General features: G+C 38.2%; 2 protein-coding genes across 3 annotated transcripts in view; one reads left to right on the top strand and one right to left on the bottom strand.

Annotated features, from left to right (window-relative positions):
• The window catches only part of LOC131154425 (DNA repair protein RAD16-like), a 64,868-nt gene extending 51,145 nt beyond the window's left edge, over positions 1-13,723 (top strand). For both annotated transcript variants that reach the window (XM_058107191.1, XM_058107192.1), the window contains 7 exons: positions 6,646-6,747; positions 6,892-7,119; positions 8,786-8,890; positions 8,976-9,128; positions 13,008-13,096; positions 13,228-13,308; positions 13,402-13,723. In XM_058107191.1, the coding sequence (XP_057963174.1) occupies positions 6,646-6,747; positions 6,892-7,119; positions 8,786-8,890; positions 8,976-9,128; positions 13,008-13,096; positions 13,228-13,308; positions 13,402-13,489 (846 nt within the window). In that variant the 3' untranslated portion in view covers positions 13,490-13,723. The remainder of the gene's footprint in view (positions 1-6,645; positions 6,748-6,891; positions 7,120-8,785; positions 8,891-8,975; positions 9,129-13,007; positions 13,097-13,227; positions 13,309-13,401) is intronic.
• A 1,595-nt stretch (positions 13,724-15,318) lies between these two features.
• Positions 15,319-16,858, bottom strand: LOC131152881 (probable F-box protein At4g22030). Its single transcript, XM_058104817.1, has one exon. It carries the CDS (start codon positions 16,807-16,809, stop codon positions 15,508-15,510), a length of 1,302 nt encoding a protein of 433 aa, XP_057960800.1. The 5' UTR covers positions 16,810-16,858; the 3' UTR covers positions 15,319-15,507.
• Between the last annotated feature and the right edge of the window lie 260 nt (positions 16,859-17,118).

Below are 17,118 nucleotides of genomic sequence, written 5' to 3'. Positions count from 1 at the left end.
CACATGCGCCACTATGCGCTTCGCCGGAGCGGTCCGTGTTCTCACTCACCGTCATGCGTCGATGACCTGCCGGCCATGCGCCCGCACGCGCGCCACGCGTCTTCCTCACCCGGACGCTTCGACCTGACCCGACAACCCTTGACCCGACTCGGAAACCCGCTCCAGACCCCACTTGGATCCATACCCGGCCCATCCACGTCAGTGAGCCAGCGGCGCGTCCTGTTAGCGCTGAGTCGGAGCCATCAGAATGACGTTGTCAAAGTCTCTGACATTCAATATCAAGCATATATCGTCCACCAAGTCTTTAATGGATGCGCTTTCTAATATGTACAAGCAGCTGTCATCTGCTAACAAGGTACATCTTATGAAAAGATTATTTACTATGACCATGTCTGCAGGTGAAAGTTTTAGCAGACATTTGAATAATTTCAACGAGTTGTTTGATTAACTCGCCTCAATCGGGATTACATTTGATAGTGAGATTTGTGCCCTACTGATTCTTAGTCAGTTGCCCGAAAGTTGGAATGGTTTTGTTACTGCAATCAGTAGCACCGCAGGGAAATCAAAGCTTGTATACGATGAGGTCGTCAGCATAATTTTGACGGAAGAAATCAGAATGCAGTCAAACCATGGTTCCACTTCGAGTTCAGCCTTGAACATGGAAAGTCGAGGCAGAGGAAACAGGCATGGACGATCAAACAACCACGGCAGATCTAGGCCTAGGTGGTCTACATCTAGAAATCTCAGAGGTTCTCAGGACACAGGTTCCCATGGCACAAAAATTATTGAGTGCTGGAATTGTGGAAAAACTGATCATTACAAGAACTAGTGCAAAATTTTGAAAAAAGAATTTGAGATGAGGGCAAAGACAGAAGCAAATGTTGCTTCAGAAATGATGATATGTTGATTTGCTCTTTGGAGAGCAAAAAGGAGTCTTGGGTGTTAGACTCTGGAGCTTCATTCCATGCCACTTGCAGTAGAGATTGCCTAGAGGAGTATACATTAGGTAATTTCGGTAAAGTATATCTTGGCAATGATCAACCTTGTGACATTGCCGGTAAGGGGACAGTGAAGATCAAAATGAATGGGTCAATATGGAAACTGAGAGATGTTAGATATATTCCAGACCTGAGGAAGAATTTGATCTCAGTCGGTCAATTGGCATATGAAGGATATAACACAACTTTCATTGGTGATGAATGGAAGATTTCAAATGGTGCACTGACGATTGCACGAGGTAAGAAAAGTGGTACTCTTTATGTAACTCCTAATGCATGCATGTTTATTATAGTTGTTACAAGAAATGATGATAGCAACATATGACATCAACGACTCGGACACCTGATTGAGAAGGGACTCAGGGTGATGCACTCAAAGGGTAAGTTGAGTGATTTACAGTCGGTGAAGATTGACACATGTGAGGATTGCATAATGGGGAAACAGAAGAGAGTCAGTTTCCAGACGAACATCAGTACCCCAAAGAAGGAGAGACTTGAGCTAGTTCATTTAGATGTATGGGGACCAATGACCATTTCATGCATAGTTGGGAAGCATTACTTCATAACATTTATTGACGATCATTCACGGAAGGTATGAGTTTACTTCCTGAAATATAAGTTTGATGTTTTTTATGCTTTTAAAATTTGGAAAACAATGGTAGAAAACGAAATTGGTTTGAAAATTAAGAAGTTGAGAACAGATAGCGGTGGTGAGTATGTTGACACCGAGTTCAAGAAATTCTGCTATGGGCATGGTATCAGAATGGAAAGAACTGTGTTAGGTACACCTCAACACAACAGCGTAGCCGAGCGGATGAACAAAACGTTGACAGAAAAAGCCAGAAGCATGCGTATGCAGTCAGACTTGCCAAAGATGATTTGGGTAGAAGCAGTCAACATAGCAGCTTATTTGATTAACAGGAGTCCATCAGTGCCATTGGACTATAATCTACCAGAAGAAGTATGGAGCAATAAAGAGGAAAGACTTTCACATTTGAGAGTTTTTGGTTGTGTTGTATATGTACATATCAATGATCATGTCAGGAATAAGTTGGATCCGAAATCCCAGAAATGCACCTTCATCGGTTATGGTGGAGATGAATATGGGTATTGTATATGGGATGATGAAAACAAAAAGGTGATCAGAAGCAGAGATGTGATTTTTGAACAAAAGGTGATGTACAAAGATAGACACACAACAGAATCTACAGTCTGAAACAACCTTTGTAGATGTGGATGATGTTCTAGAAGGTTTAAGGATACGTCAGCAGAACACCTAGAATCCTCAGTAGAATACCGAGAATCCTCTGGCAAAGGAACCTATGGAGCAGATTATTGCACCACCACCTCCTACTCTAGCACCAGAGCTTAGGAGATCTTCTCGACAGCATGTACCAAATAGGAGGTATGTGAATCATTTACTTCTTACAGATGGAGGAGAACCTGAATGCTATGTTGAAGCATGTCAGGCAGGAGATTTGAGCAAGTGGGAGCTTGCAATGAAAGACGAGATGAAGTCTCTTAACTGTAACAAAACATGGGAACTAGCTAAGTTGCCCAATGGTAAGAAGGCTCTTCACAACAAATGGGTGTACAAGATCAAAGAAGAGCATGATGGATCCAAGAGGTATAAAGCCCAATTAGTAGTCAAAGGCTTCAAACAGAAGGAAGAAATTGACCACACTGATATTTTTGCACCGGTTGTGAAGCTAACAACCATCAGATCTGTCTTGAGCATTGTTGCCTCAGAGGGTTTACATCTTGAGCAATTGGACGTGAAGACAACATTTCTTCACGGTGATCTTGATGAGGAAATTTATATGCAACAGTCAGAAGGTTTCTCAATTAAAGGTAAAGAGAATCTTGTATGCAAATTGAAGAAGAGTTTGTATGGTCTCAAACAAGCTCCTAGGCCGTGGTACATGAAATTTGACAGTTGTATGCAGAGGAACAATTTTCAGAAGTGCAATGCCGACCATTGTTGCTACTTTAAGAGGTATCGTACTAACTATATTATCTTATTGTTATATGTTGATGATATGCTAGTTGCAAGATCAGATATAGAAGAGATCAGAAAATTGAAGCAGCAATTGTTAGAAGAATTTGATATGAAAGACTTGGGTACTGCAAAGCAGATTCTTGGGATGCAGATCTCTAGAGATAAGCAACAAGGTATGTTGTGGTTATCTCAGTCAGAGTACATCAGCCGTGTTTTACAGAGGTTTAACATGAGCAGTGCCAAAGCTGTAAATACACCATTGGTAGGTCACCTCCGTCTCTCTAAGAATCAGTCTCCCCAGACAGATGAAGAAAAAGATTTCATGGCTAAGGTACCATACGCCTTAGCTGTTGGAAGTCTCATGTATGCTATGGTTGGTACCTAATTAGATATTGGCCAAGCAGTGGGAGCTGTCAGCAGGTATATGTCAAATCCAGGGAAGACACACGAGGAAGCAATGAAGTGGATTTTGAGATATCTACGTGACACTATTGATAAGTGCCTATGTTTTAGCAAAAGCGATTTGAAAATCCAAGGGTTTGTAGATGCTGATTTTGCAGGTGAAATTGATCATCGCAGAAGCACCACCGGATATATATTCACTGTTGGCATAACAGCTGTTAGTTGGATGTCATAGATATAGAAGATTGTTGTTCTATCCACTACAGAAGCTGAGTATGTAGCAGTGACAGAAGCCAGTAAAGAGATGATTTGGTTTCAGGGTTTGTTAACAGAGCTTGGATTAAAGTAAGAGAGGAATGTTTTGTACAGTGATAGTCAGAGTGCGATACATTTGGCAAAGAACTCCGCATTTCATTCCAGAACTAAACATATTGGATTGCGTTATCACTTTGTCAGATCTCTGATAGAGGACGGCGTGTTGACACTTGAAAAAATCCAAGGTAGCAGAAATCCGACAGATATGTTAACTAAGGTGGTGACTATAGAGAAGTTGAAGTTGTGTTCAACTTCAGTTGGTCTTCATACCTGAAGACATATTTTGAGCACATCATTTGTTCATATACTGATACTAGTTGAGGAGGCGTCTCCATCTCCAAGTGGAAGATTGTTGTGCTGGAGCTAAGAGATGCGTGAGCTGAGCTGGAGATGCGTGAGTACAGCTAGAGACGCGTGAGCTGCAAGTTGGAGATGTTATCCGTGGCCATTTAATTTTGATGAATGTAATTTCTCAAATTTAATTTATTATAATTTATTATGATTGATTACCAGCTACCTATAAATAGAGGAGCTGTGGAGAGATGAAATACACAGACAAGAAAAGAGAGGAAGAAGAGAGTGTGAGGAAGAGGAGAAGAGAGGCCTGAGAGAATTGTATTTTCTTTCCCAGTGGTTTAAGTGAATTGTGGTGTGCTCCGTGGACGTAGGTCGATCTTGACCGAACCATGTAAATTTCTGGTGTCTCAATTTTTCTAGTTGCTCATAGGGTCCTAACACAGCTCAACATCGTGCAACCAATAACAACCAATGTCCATAAGATGCAAAGGAAAACAGAGTTCTTCGAGTCCTAGCGGGTTTAAAACCAGTTGAATGAGTTTTGTACCAGATTCTTGTTAATGCAGAGTTGCCATTTATTACCTGTCCCTCATTTGCTGGTTAACCTCAAGTTCCAAGACGATTAAATTTGTTTCACAAGGTGGTTTTGTCCATCACCCGGGTAGTAGCAAAAGATCTCAAGGTGGTTTGGCTAGTCGTGAGGAAGGGGCAAGCATGGTAGAGGTCCCTGATACAAGTGTACTCATTCTGGAAGAAGGGATTATACAGTTGAGTAGCGTTGTGATATTCAAGGTAAACCCCCACTCATCGCCAATGCAGACACCACAGATTTCACTCTCACTGGATCTTCTGTCGGGGACCAATGTATTGTATCTCTTTCGGAGGGGGAGTACTCGAAGTACCTGCAGTATGAAGTGTACAAGCAAGCTTCTATTGCATTGCATCTCTTGCTCAGATAGGCATTGCTAGCCTGCCATGTATTACCTCTCTCACTAATCCTTGGGTTATAGATTCAGTTGTTAACTTGTTATGACCATATGTCATGTATACTTGACATATTTTCTGCGCTTGTATTTGAAAACTTGCCCTATTTTTCCTTTGCTGATAGATTCACTACCCTAAACGGAATAGGGACAATAAATCATACTTCGTCTCTCTCTCTCTCTCTCATGTTTTGTCATGTTGCTTAGCATTGTTCCATAACATTCTTTCCTCATTCTGTCGTCATTCAAATTTCAAGATTCGAAGATGAGGAAAACAATTGGCGGGGGACAGGCTGGTTAACTTTACTACTTTTAGTTGCTACCTTCATTTTCTGCTCAGTGCTACTGCTACACAACTTCAAATCCAGTGTTGTCTTGGTCATCTTTTGTTGGACAAGTTAAAACACATGGTTCCTGCTTTGAGTTCTGTCTCTAGTCTCTAGTGAGTCTTATCACATGGGAAAGCTGTTCGAGTGCTCTGGTAACCCACATGGGAAAGCTGTTCGAGTGCTCTGGTAACCCATTTGTAACAGGCTAGGAGCATGTGGTATCTATATGCTCCAGCTTGAGGGGCATTGTTACTGGTTATTGGTTCAGTTATTTAGTAGCTGCTGTGTGCTGGTAAATGTGACTTAGTAAGGGTATGATGGTCATCGTAATGTACATGACACAGATTATGCTTAGAGAGGGAGATCTATCTGCACGATTAGGTTTTCAAATTTACACAACACTGTTAAAACTAATCGAGCCGAATAAAGTTCAATCTCAAGCTCAATCTTGAGATGGCATAACAAGCCTTTCAAGCCAAATCAAGTCACTGCTAAGCTTGGATTGATAAAAAGCAAGTTAAGCACACAGGCTGCATCAACCTGCGCATCAGAACTCTGTTTGTTTAGGAGACATACCTAATTTGGTGGGATCAACTTTGTCTGTTCATACAGAGACCAAGACTGAGTTCTTAGTTCAACCTGAGCCTTGTACCATACCAAAACAAGCTGAGTTGTCCATAAAACAGCTCTTCTTGTTTGTAGCGATATTGCCCTAATTGGGCATGAGATATTGAGTGCTCTTTGTACACACTAACTACTAAATCATAAATCATGCATTTTTTTTTGTTGGTCTTCCTATAGAAGAGTCTTCATTTGATTTTTCTTTGGGGGGTCATAACCATTTCTTATTTTCCAAAATCCTGGTGAGCTATACCACGTGGTATGGAAAGATGTTGAGTAATTAAAAGGAAAGGGTAAAGGCTTTTGTCTGCAATCTGGTAATAATAATACACTGTCAGACACTCTGAAAGTTAATGCTATGGAACCTGTGAAAAACTAGTGAACCAAGTTACTTTGATTTTACGATATAGTAGAAAAAAAATATATACTCAAGTCATGGTAAATTCCATTTTTTGCTTTGTGTACACCTGGTGCTCTGGTTTTCATGTGAATCCTTTTTCTTCCTATGTCATTTCGAATTGATTGTAATGAAACTTAAATTCTTGACCGAAGTTTGAGTTAATGTGCTGTAAATTTCATTTGAAACTCATATTTCCCTCCCTTTTTGTGTAGTCCATGTATTCTATGTTCAATACAATTCCCTAGTTAACCGATGAATTGTGTTTTCCAATGCTTGACCAGCATGTCCTATAAATCTGCAGGCACTTGATCACCCTTATCTTGTGGTTTATCATAAGACTGCAGCATGGCAGACTGGGTATCAGGACTGTGGCATTTGTAATGAGAGTGCAGAAAATCAAGTGGTGAGTTTTCATTTGTATTTTTTTTTCCTACTTATTTACTCATCTGTGATAATTATTACTCATCTGTGATAATTATGGAATTTATGTCAAAAATGATCTGCTTTAGTTTCTTATTTATTCTCTCCATTTTGCTTTCTATTTCAGGTCACCTCTTGTCAGCATATCTTTTGCAGAGCATGCCTGTTGAATTTCTATGAATTGATGGGAAAAGCTTCATGCCCCTCTTGTTCAACTCCTCTTTCTGTTGACTTTATAACGAAGATGAATTCTGAGAATTGTTGCACAAAATCAGCCAATAAAGTCTCTAAATCAAGTATCCTAGATAGCATTTATCTTGAAGATTTTCAAACAAGCACAAAAATTGATGCTCTGGTATGACTGCTTTGTAATTATTTATTTTATCTCCCCCATTGACAACAGGAGAACTTGATATAGCCGTTTATAAACTGAGATAAGAAAGAGAGCTTGGAGTTTGATGCATCAATAGTTACATTTCTATTAGTTGATTTGCATTCATTGATACCTTTGATGCCTGAATATTAAGCTTACATTATTTCATTTAAAGTGAGATTTAAAGTGAATTATTTCTTAGAAGGAAGTTAGCCGAAACAGTCATATTTTCCAGATTTTTAAAAATTTAGTCAGGTTGGCAGCAGTTATAATAATCTTTTCTCCTTGTATACCATATATCACCATGTAGAACTGTATGCCTAACAAATATGACCCAATCTAATTCAGACACCAGTCGTTTTATGCTTTAAACTAATTTTCACTCTTTTGTAAAATGTGCACAATTTGACACCCATGCACTTCATTCCTGTGTCCTATAGCATCTTCTATGCATAAGAAAAATTTCCATCTTCAGATAATGATGGAGGGCTTACTAGAACTGATTTTTCTTATGTCTTAGTTAATGGAAATGAGAAAGCTGCAATATATTCAAGAAAAATTGCCATTAGAAACAGATCAGGGGCAAAGCCACATTGATAGGTGTAGGATTTGGGGCCTTGGATTTGGATTTGTGTGGATTTGGATGAAACTCTATACAATTTTGCAGTGAGATTTTTGGAATTTCACTGAATATATAAGTTTTGAAATTCAATTAATATATTATAAGTTTTGAAATCCACTCGATATCTTATATTGTGTTAGACGACCACTTTACCTAAAAGCTTAAGCTGTGAGGTTGTGAGCCAATGGTGTATGTCAAGTTTTTAACATACTGATTTTTGGGAAAAAAAAGAATATCAAAACTTATAAGACCTGTCCCTACACCACTAAAAAATATACAATAAATTTAATAAGAATTTAAATTGTTTCTAAGAAAGAAAAAGTAGGTTCTGTGGATAAAGTAAAGTCACTTGCATATTTTATACTTTGTTACTCTGTCTTCTTTTGTTTATGAGCAAATTTAACTTGGCTTTATTTCTTGTATCTTCAAATATTACTAAATCATAATCAATTGTAAAGCTCCAAAAGTCAATTCAGAAGTAATGAACCTCAACTATAATCCAAGAGTACTAGAAGTATTTGAGTAGTACTTGAAATTTTTAAGAGAACTCTTAATTCCATTTTTCTGTTATTCACCTCATCTTGGATTCTGTTACTGTAACCTCTCATGTCTATAATCATTTATGATTCTATCCTTTCTTATGCTATTGCTCATTGATCTCAACATTTTCATTTTGGATGCAATCATGTAAACATACTTTTTCTCAATTGCTCGACATTTTTAGCCACACAAAATTTGATCATCTTGCATACACTTGAGTTTTTCAAACTACCACTTGGTGCCAAAATCTTGTTATAGAATCGGTCAAAAATAGGAGTTATTTTAGCAGTGATTAAGATTTAATTGAGGTGAGTTGTGTACTGATGTATGCTCAGCTGCTCTGCCAAAATTCATACCTCTTTACAATGGGGCTACCACAGTTTGATGTATTGGGTCCTGTTTCTTTTTAATTCAATTTCCATATTTTCTTTGCCATTTTTATCCATTATTTTCTTATGCATTGTTTCATTTTTGATGATTTTAAAGAAGGAAGAAATCAGGTTCATGATGGAAATGGATGGCTCTGCAAAAGCCATTGTGTTTAGTCAATTTACATCATTTTTGGATTTGGTCAATTATTCCCTCCAAAAGGTAAAAATAAAACCTTTTGATTATGGTTGTTGGATGTGATAAAATAATTATATATAACCATTTTAACTTATTGAACTTTTTGCAGTCCGGCATAAATTGTGTTAAACTGCAGGGGAGCATGACTGTGGCTGCAAGGGATGCTGCAGTAAAAAGATTTAATGCTGATCCAGATTGCAAGATCTTCCTCTTGAGTTTGAAAGCTGGAGGTGTGGCTCTCAACCTCACTGTTGCATCAAATGTGAGCAAACTTTCCCAACTTAAAATTGAAAGAAATGTTGCTATGATTTTCATAAAATATGTTTATATCTTCACTGTTGGAGATGTCGCGATGTATTGGGAGTGGGGGCCTCGGGGAGGCGAGGTGATAAAATTTGATTTTTGAAAATTTTGAATTTGGAGTCAACACTAACCTATTATATACCTGAGTACGGTTAGAACACCTAATTACTACTCATTTGATTAGTCACTAGACTAAACCTAGGCCAAGGAACTAGTAGTCTCAATTTGCTTATACTAGAATTAGGATCGGGAGTACAGTTATGTGAGGGGAAGGTATTTGTACCCCTATACATCCATTCGGCGAACAGTACCTAATTAATTATGAATTATCCCCAAATTGAATTTAATAATTTGTAATTAACTCCTTTTAAAATCAACAAACAAATAAATGAATAAATGAACAAAATTAACGGGAGATTAAAAAATCTTAGTGCGATTTAAGAATGTCTGATAAGACCTCCAAATGAGGGGGTCTTGTTAGATAAACCCCCCTCAGAGTTAATACAGGTGAGGTATACCTAATTGCCCTTTTTAAAATTATTGGGACACACACTCACAAAAATCAAATAAAATCATCAAACTTTTTTAAGCAAAAGAATCTTTAAAAAAAAATTCCCAGATTTTCCAAAATTTTGTAGAAATTTTCTAAAATTTTTCAACATTTTTCCTAGATTTTTCTGGGTTTTAAAGACTTTTCCTCATTTTTTGGTAAAAAGCCATATCATGTGGTAAAACACAAGAGAACCTAGTTTAAGTTCCAAATGTCCAATATGCCATGAATTGGCTTTTAAGAACATGCATGCATTGATGAGCAAACCAAAGTCATATCATGTGATAAAAAGAACAATGAAGCATTTAAAAGCAATCAACAACATATTGTGCTGATATATAAGGAAACTTGGTTAAAAAAGAAACCAACAACCATTATGGTAATACATAAGGAGATGTGAATAAAAGGAAACCAACAACACATTGTGGTAATATATAAGGAGACTTGATTCAAAAGAAAGGAAACCAACAACCATTGTGGCCACATAAAAGCAAACATGAATCAAAAAGAAAACCAACAACCCTGTGGTCACATAAAAGGAAACATGAATCAAAAGGAAACCAACAACCCTTGTATTCTTATAAAAGGAAACATGAATAAAAAGGAAACCAACAACCATTCAAATCAAAGAAGCAATTTGACTTAATCCATAAACATCAAGGACGCAAGATTTAAATCATAAAATAAGAAAAAGCCAACCCTAACCAAGTTGCAAGCCTCCAAAGCAGCCCTGCAACTTATTCAAATCACAAGGTTGCACATTTTAAATCAAGAGAAAAGAAGAAGAAAGCCTAATCCTAGCCCACTTGGCCACCAAGGCTGCCATGCGAAGTTGCCAAACTTCCTAACTCCCTTCAAAGCTCACTCCTTTAAACACAAATACATAAGAGAAATCAAACATGAAGCAAGCAATCATCAAAGTATAAACATAAAAATGCTATTTTGCATGAAACTCATACCTTTTGAAGATGTAATCCTTTTTGTGTGCTTTCTTCTCTTTCTTTTCTTTTGATTGGTTTGCAGCCCTAGCTTCCCTTTCCTCTTTCTCTCTTCTTGATCTCTTCTTCTCCAATCCTGAAGCTGCTGCCGCAATGAGGCTGCTGTCCAAGCCACGAAACCAAATTTACAAAGCTTCCAATGACAATCCGTCAGACCAAAATGAAGAAGGATGAGTCATGAACAACTTATCAAAATTTCAGCTCAATCAGACGAGAAATCGGCGTTTGATCGTCAAGATCAAGCTGACTGCGCAGTCACCTCCAATCGTGAATTTTCAGCAAACAATTTTCTTCTCTTCCTCACTCTTTCTTAGCTGTCCCAAGGATGCACAAAGCTCTCTGTTTTTTCTTTTTCTCCTCTCTTCTCGTGTGGCCGTCATTCCCCTTGCGGATGCCCCTTTCTTATAGTGCTAGGGTCTCATTCATCATTAAAAGCAAATCAAACTATCTTAGACAATTTCATTTCTTTCCATGGCGTGCTTTCCATTCACAGAAAGTTTTCATCATAGGCTCAACTGGATGTCTCCTACTAATTTTTTTCCATGTAAATCTCAAGCAAGTCAATTGAATTAGGAAACAAATCATCATTCTTTATTGCAAATCATTCAATTTTGAGAAATAAATCATTCAATTTAATTGAATATTCTGGCATATTCCCTTTTGTATTTTTCTTATATTCCATGGTATTTATTTGATGTATTTCCCTGAATTCAGTATTCCAAACCCCCCCTGAATAATGAGAATGCCTAATTTATTACATTTGGCCCCACACAGAATGGGGTGTCTACAGGAGATACTGTTTTTTCGTTTATTAAAATGTAGTTTAGAGAAAAAAAAATGAAATATTTCATTTTATTTGTTTGGAAGCCAGTAAAATGCCTTGCTTTGTGCTGCTTGATTTCTTGTTGAGGCAGGATTAGAAGATTCTAACAAGACCTGCCTCTGTTATTTTTAATGGCCGCAAAAAGTTCAGGAATTGCATCTTCCTCCTATATGGTCTGTCTATGATATCTCTTCTGGAAATATGGCCCAAAACATTCCTCATACATCAGAGTAAAATGGATCAGCAAAAAAAAAAAAAGAGATATAATGGCTGTAGGGAGATTATCCATTGGAGAAATGAATCTTGTGGAGTTTGGAGAATTCTAATGCTGTGTTTGGCAGCACGGAGATGGATGCGCAGATTTGGACAAAACTCGACGCAATCAATAAATCCACATAAATCCAAATCCAAGCATTGAACTATATATTCCCATAGGATAAGTCTTGGGTCCATTTTGAACAAAAACAACAATAACCAGCCCTAAGTCCCACTGTGTGGCTCGGCAAAATGAATCCTTTTCTACCAATTCACACGATTGACAGAATTTTCCTCAACTAACTTCAGAGTTGTTAATTCTTCCTCACTATCTCATTGCAAGTCTATGCCTACTTCTAGTACCATTCACAATAACTAGCCCACTCCTCTTCACTTGTGCACTATTTGGTTTGTGTTTCTAATGCCCAAACCATCTAAGCTTCCCCTCCTTTATCTTCTAATGGTGCTATGCCTAATTTATTGTGAATATATTCGTTCCTTAGTTTATCCTTTAATGTTACACCACTCATCCACCTTAGCATTTATATTTCAACAACTTTAACATTTTGGATATTTGTTACATAGTTGCTTAGCATTCTGATCCATATAACATGGCTGGTCCTATAGCATCCTTCCAGAATTCTGTTCTTTTTGTTTTTCTATCTGTTAATCCTATGCTTTGTAGTTAAAAAAATGGTATATGAAAGTAGTCCTAGTATTTTTTGGTAGACCCCACAGCAAGTACCACTGCGGATACAAACCTTTTTTTTGGGTTTTGTTGTGGTTGGGTCTGGAGGAGGAGGAGGAGGAGGAGGAGGAGGAGGAGGAGGGGGGGGGGGGGGGGAGGATTGCTGATGCAAACTTACATTTTTTCATTTCTAAAAAATGTGGATGCGTTAAATTTATGTTTAAACCTATTAAAGTTCATCTCATACAATTAATAGAAATATTATACTAAAACTGCAAGGGAAGCACGGAGTTTTCAGGGTCATGTGGCCCCTATTCGCTGACATATCCAGCTTCATGGAATTTTATTCTGGTTCCTCCTTGTGGGGAAACCATGGGAGAGTGGCCGCTCCCAAATGGGAGATTCTTTAAATGGCTGCTCTTGAACAAGCTTTTGTGTAGAAATTATAAAGCTCCTGTTGGTCCCTACAATTTTTAAGCTAATTCCCTCCAGTATAATCATTTAGTTCTCATTGGACCTGCCAGGTCTTTTTGATGGAACCCTGGTGGAACTCATCTGTGGAGCGACAGGCATTTGATCGGATACACCGAATTGGCCAGTACAAGCCAATCAGGTTATGCTTTATTTTTATTTTTATTTTTGTGGATAAAACCTGCTAGTTTTGAATTCTTTTATCTTATTACCGTCATCAATCATCCACCAAGCAATCCTCATTTTTTGGATGATAATTTTGGCACACTTCAGAATTGTAAGGTTCATAATTAAGAACAGTGTTGAGGAAAGAATTCTAAAGCTGCAGGAGAAGAAAGAAACTGCAGTAGAAGGGTATGCCTGACCAGCCTTCACCTCTGTAGACTGGTTACAATAGGATTTCACCTGCAAGTAGACTTGATGCATTTATTTTTGTTTTCATTGCAGGGCCTTATCTGGCTCTTTGAATTTCTTGGGAAAATTATCAGTCGGGGATTTGGCAGAGTTGTTTTCCATGGCCGGAGTTATCTCTTGATTTTTAGCCTGATTGTTACCATTAGGAGCAAGAAATGTGGATCAAAAGAATGGAGCCAAACAATGTTTTTTAGTCCATACGTTATGCATCAGATGCTTCCAGTGTTTTCTTTTTTCTTCCTGAACCATTTGTATAAATATCCATACTTTCTTGTTTCTACAGGAGATAAACTTCTGTATAGACTGATTTGTTAAAGTTCAGCATGTGAAATGCAGTCAATTTTTTAAAGTTTAATCGGTAGTTGCAATCAGTACCAAATGATAGCTGGGATTTCTTTACTATATTACTTGGTGCTTTTTGAGTGTTGGGGAAAAGATGAAGAAGAAAAGAAGGCAGTATTAGGTAAACTTAAAAGGAACCATGGATGCCTCAATTCCCTCTTTTAACATTATTACATCTTTCCATTGATCATTTATCAGCCAATTTCAGTCTAACTTCTAGACATCAATTTGATTCTGATATTCTAGGAGTTAATGTGTCTGATCTCTCCTGCAATTTTGTAATCTTATCTTCATCTGCTGTTGAATGCTTTTGTTAATTTATTGTTGGGATGTTCTAAATACTTGCTGTATAAGCCAGGCATTTGTCCCATTGCTGCACTGCCTTCTCTTTAAAAAAATTACATGTAAAATAATAATCTAAGAATATGATTTTAGTTCTAAAAATCTTTTCATGAAAACAAAGTTTTTAAGTTGAAAAATAAAAATTGTATTCTAAGAAAACTGGAAATGATGTGATACTTTCGTATTTTTTAAGTTAAAAATAACAAATGAAAACAACTTTTAGCAGCATAAATACATACATATGCATATGTACACGTGCGCGCGCACACACACATTTCCCCACACGGAGAGAGACAAATAGACCCATATCACCCTATGGGAATAAGATAATTTTTATCGATCATACAATAAATTGGGCAGCAAGACTGAACTTAGGATCTCTTGGCAATCATGGCTCTTTGATATCATGTTAAGCAATCATTTCACCTAAATGCTTAAGCTGTTGCATTGTGGGGTGAGCAATGCCTTAACAAAGAATTAGGGGACTGCACTTTTCTTTAATTCTATGTGCTCCCATGCTGAGTAGGAAATTGAAGAAACCTTGAGGAGAGATAGTTTTCTCCCAAATAATACAATCATTTTCAGCTGCATTAGGATTTAGGATTGCATCTAAGATTGGCTTGAAACTCTAGAACTTTTGCCGATGGTCTTCTTGCCCATATCCAACCATTTCCTTTCATCATATCAGCCCCTTCGACACTCAAATTACACAGTCAATTAACCATACCATATTACCTTTAGGCATAAAGGTGGTTGTGCTATATAAAATAATTGCTAATATAACTGGTTGCAAATCAGAAGACCTTTGGAGGCTCTTTCTTTGTCCCGATGTTTGTGTGGCTGTGTTTCAAGAACTTTGAGACAGCTTCTGGTCTCCTTTTACACTGATTTTGGTTGGAGGATTTGGAATGGAAGACTTACTAGCCATTTCTTTTACAGGATTGGTAGAAGGATACGGCAGCCTTATGGAGGCGTGGCTTATTCTCAACGTAGTAATGCACGGGTATTCTCAGGGAAAAAAAATTATTTTGGGACCTGCTCTAGGATATTCTCAGTTGTCATCTTCTTATCTTTTCCTTTGCCCTCTTTTCATTTGTTTACTCAATGATGCATGGATAACAGACTGTATAAAATAAACCAGTTTCTGAAAGATGATGCCATAGAAACCTAAATTGAGTTCAAATCTTGTAAATTATTACTTCTTCTCAGCAAAGTGTCATTGGTTTTTCTACTGGTGAAGAGCAGAAGCCTTAATAAGCAAGAATCGAAAGAAAACAATTCATTTATTTTACAACCTGGTGAAAAAAATCATATACAGCAGACATGCCAGACAATATGGAAGCAATTTCTCTTTATACAACTTCAAGATTATAAAAGAATTTTGACTATCGAGAATTTCTCTTTCTACCTTACCAGATAAAAAATTAAAAAATTAAAAAATTTTCTCTTTGTACATCAGAAAAGCTTGCTTGCAAACTCATCCTTACCATTTCCACCATCTCTATGAGCTGCAAAATCCCTGAGCTCAGACAAGCTTCTTCCCAACTGCAAAGCCACCTTCATCTCAAACATATCCCCGCTCTCTCTCCTCTCCTTTTCACTCTCTCCAAGCTCTGATTCAATCGATTCTTCCAAAAGCCTGAAGAATCCAGCAGTGTTTCTGTACATCTCAAGCACCATGCCCATTTGCCCACCATGCTCCAAAGTACACACAATGGCAGCCAATGCTCCGGCAGTCGTGGCCAGTGTCACTGGCCACGATCCACAACCCAGAAAAGCAGATCCGAGAGCCGCAGCCCCGCTGAGCAGAGGGCCCGAAACAGCCATAACCCGGTTAATTTTCAACACCAAATTGCCTAGTCTCACATACTCTGCCTCATCTTTGCTCTTCAAAATTCTTGCAATCTCACCCATTTCGCCTTCCAGCTGTTCACTCCACCCATTAAGATTTTCTCCTTTCTTCTGTGTCATCACATTAAGAATTTTCCCTTTGTTTTGTTCATTTAGTTTGGTATCTCCTAGGGAATGATCATGGTCGTTAGAGGGCCACCAAACAGCAGGGACTAGTTCTGCAGGGAACTTCTCAAGCATAGCTCCAAGCAGGGGAAGTGGGTAAGCTCTGTCCAGTGCCAAAACCTTCTCCATTGTCTCATTCACCTCCATTTGAGTTGGGTTGTCAATGCCAAAGGCCAGTTTTGTTTCGATTTGGGTCTGCAGCTGCCGGAACAATCTTGTCGCGTTTCGTTGCTCTTCGGCCAGCTGGGACGGCTGGATTTTGTTCATCAACATAAACATTCCTGTGGCTGCAGCGAACAAGAGAGTGGAAGACACTTTAAAAGCCACGAAAGGCGATGAAAATATTCCAGTGGACGAAAGTCCAGCCATGGTTGAGGCAGTGAGAATCATCATGTTGATCGAGTTCAAGAGAAGTGTGTTCCAGTTATTCCTCTGTTCGGCAAGGTTGCTGTGCATCTCTGCTCGGTCAGCCACGGCCTCCATGATGGTGTAAAGCTTGGCGGCTGCCACCCGAAGAGGAGAAGAATTGTTCTGAGGTTCCTTCGTATTTGTTTCAGTACTCTCTATTGGGATTGTGTTTGTGAATCCATATCTCAACATGAGTTCCTCTATTGCCAACTTTCTAGTTGGCAGTTTTGGAACAGAGAGGCCGAGTCTTCTTGGGTTTTTTGGGACATGTATGGCAGAGTTGATTCTTTTAGAAGAACAGAGTAGGAGAGTTGAAGCTTGTAAGGAAGCCATTAATGGTGGTGGTTATCTGTGGGAGGCAAAATTAAGGGTGAGAATTGAAGTGGGCAGAGGGACATGGTTGATCTCTTATTTATATAATACCAAAGTTAAATGGGTCAATTGCTGAAAATTTTGACGGCTGACTAAGTTAGACCCAGCCCATGGGCTGACCCATGACCCGTTCTCTTTTTTATACCTTTCCATTTCAAATCATCTCCTTGGGTTTGGGTCAAAGCATATGGCAGAAAAAATTACCCGATAATTTCTCTCAAAGTGGCTTCATTTTTTGCAATAATATTTCTTATCCTGTGATTATTGAAA

The sequence above is a fragment of the Malania oleifera genome, chromosome 4 (assembly GCF_029873635.1).
Source record: "Malania oleifera isolate guangnan ecotype guangnan chromosome 4, ASM2987363v1, whole genome shotgun sequence".
NCBI classification, from domain to species: domain Eukaryota; kingdom Viridiplantae; phylum Streptophyta; class Magnoliopsida; order Santalales; family Ximeniaceae; genus Malania; species Malania oleifera.
This window is presented reverse-complemented; position numbering and strand designations above follow the sequence as displayed.

What these genes read in the sequence shown, in the direction of transcription:
- LOC131152881 (XM_058104817.1), bottom strand. Translation starts at nt 16,809, where the DNA reads ATGGCTTCCTTACAAGCTTCAACTCTCCTACTCTGTTCTTCTAAAAGA.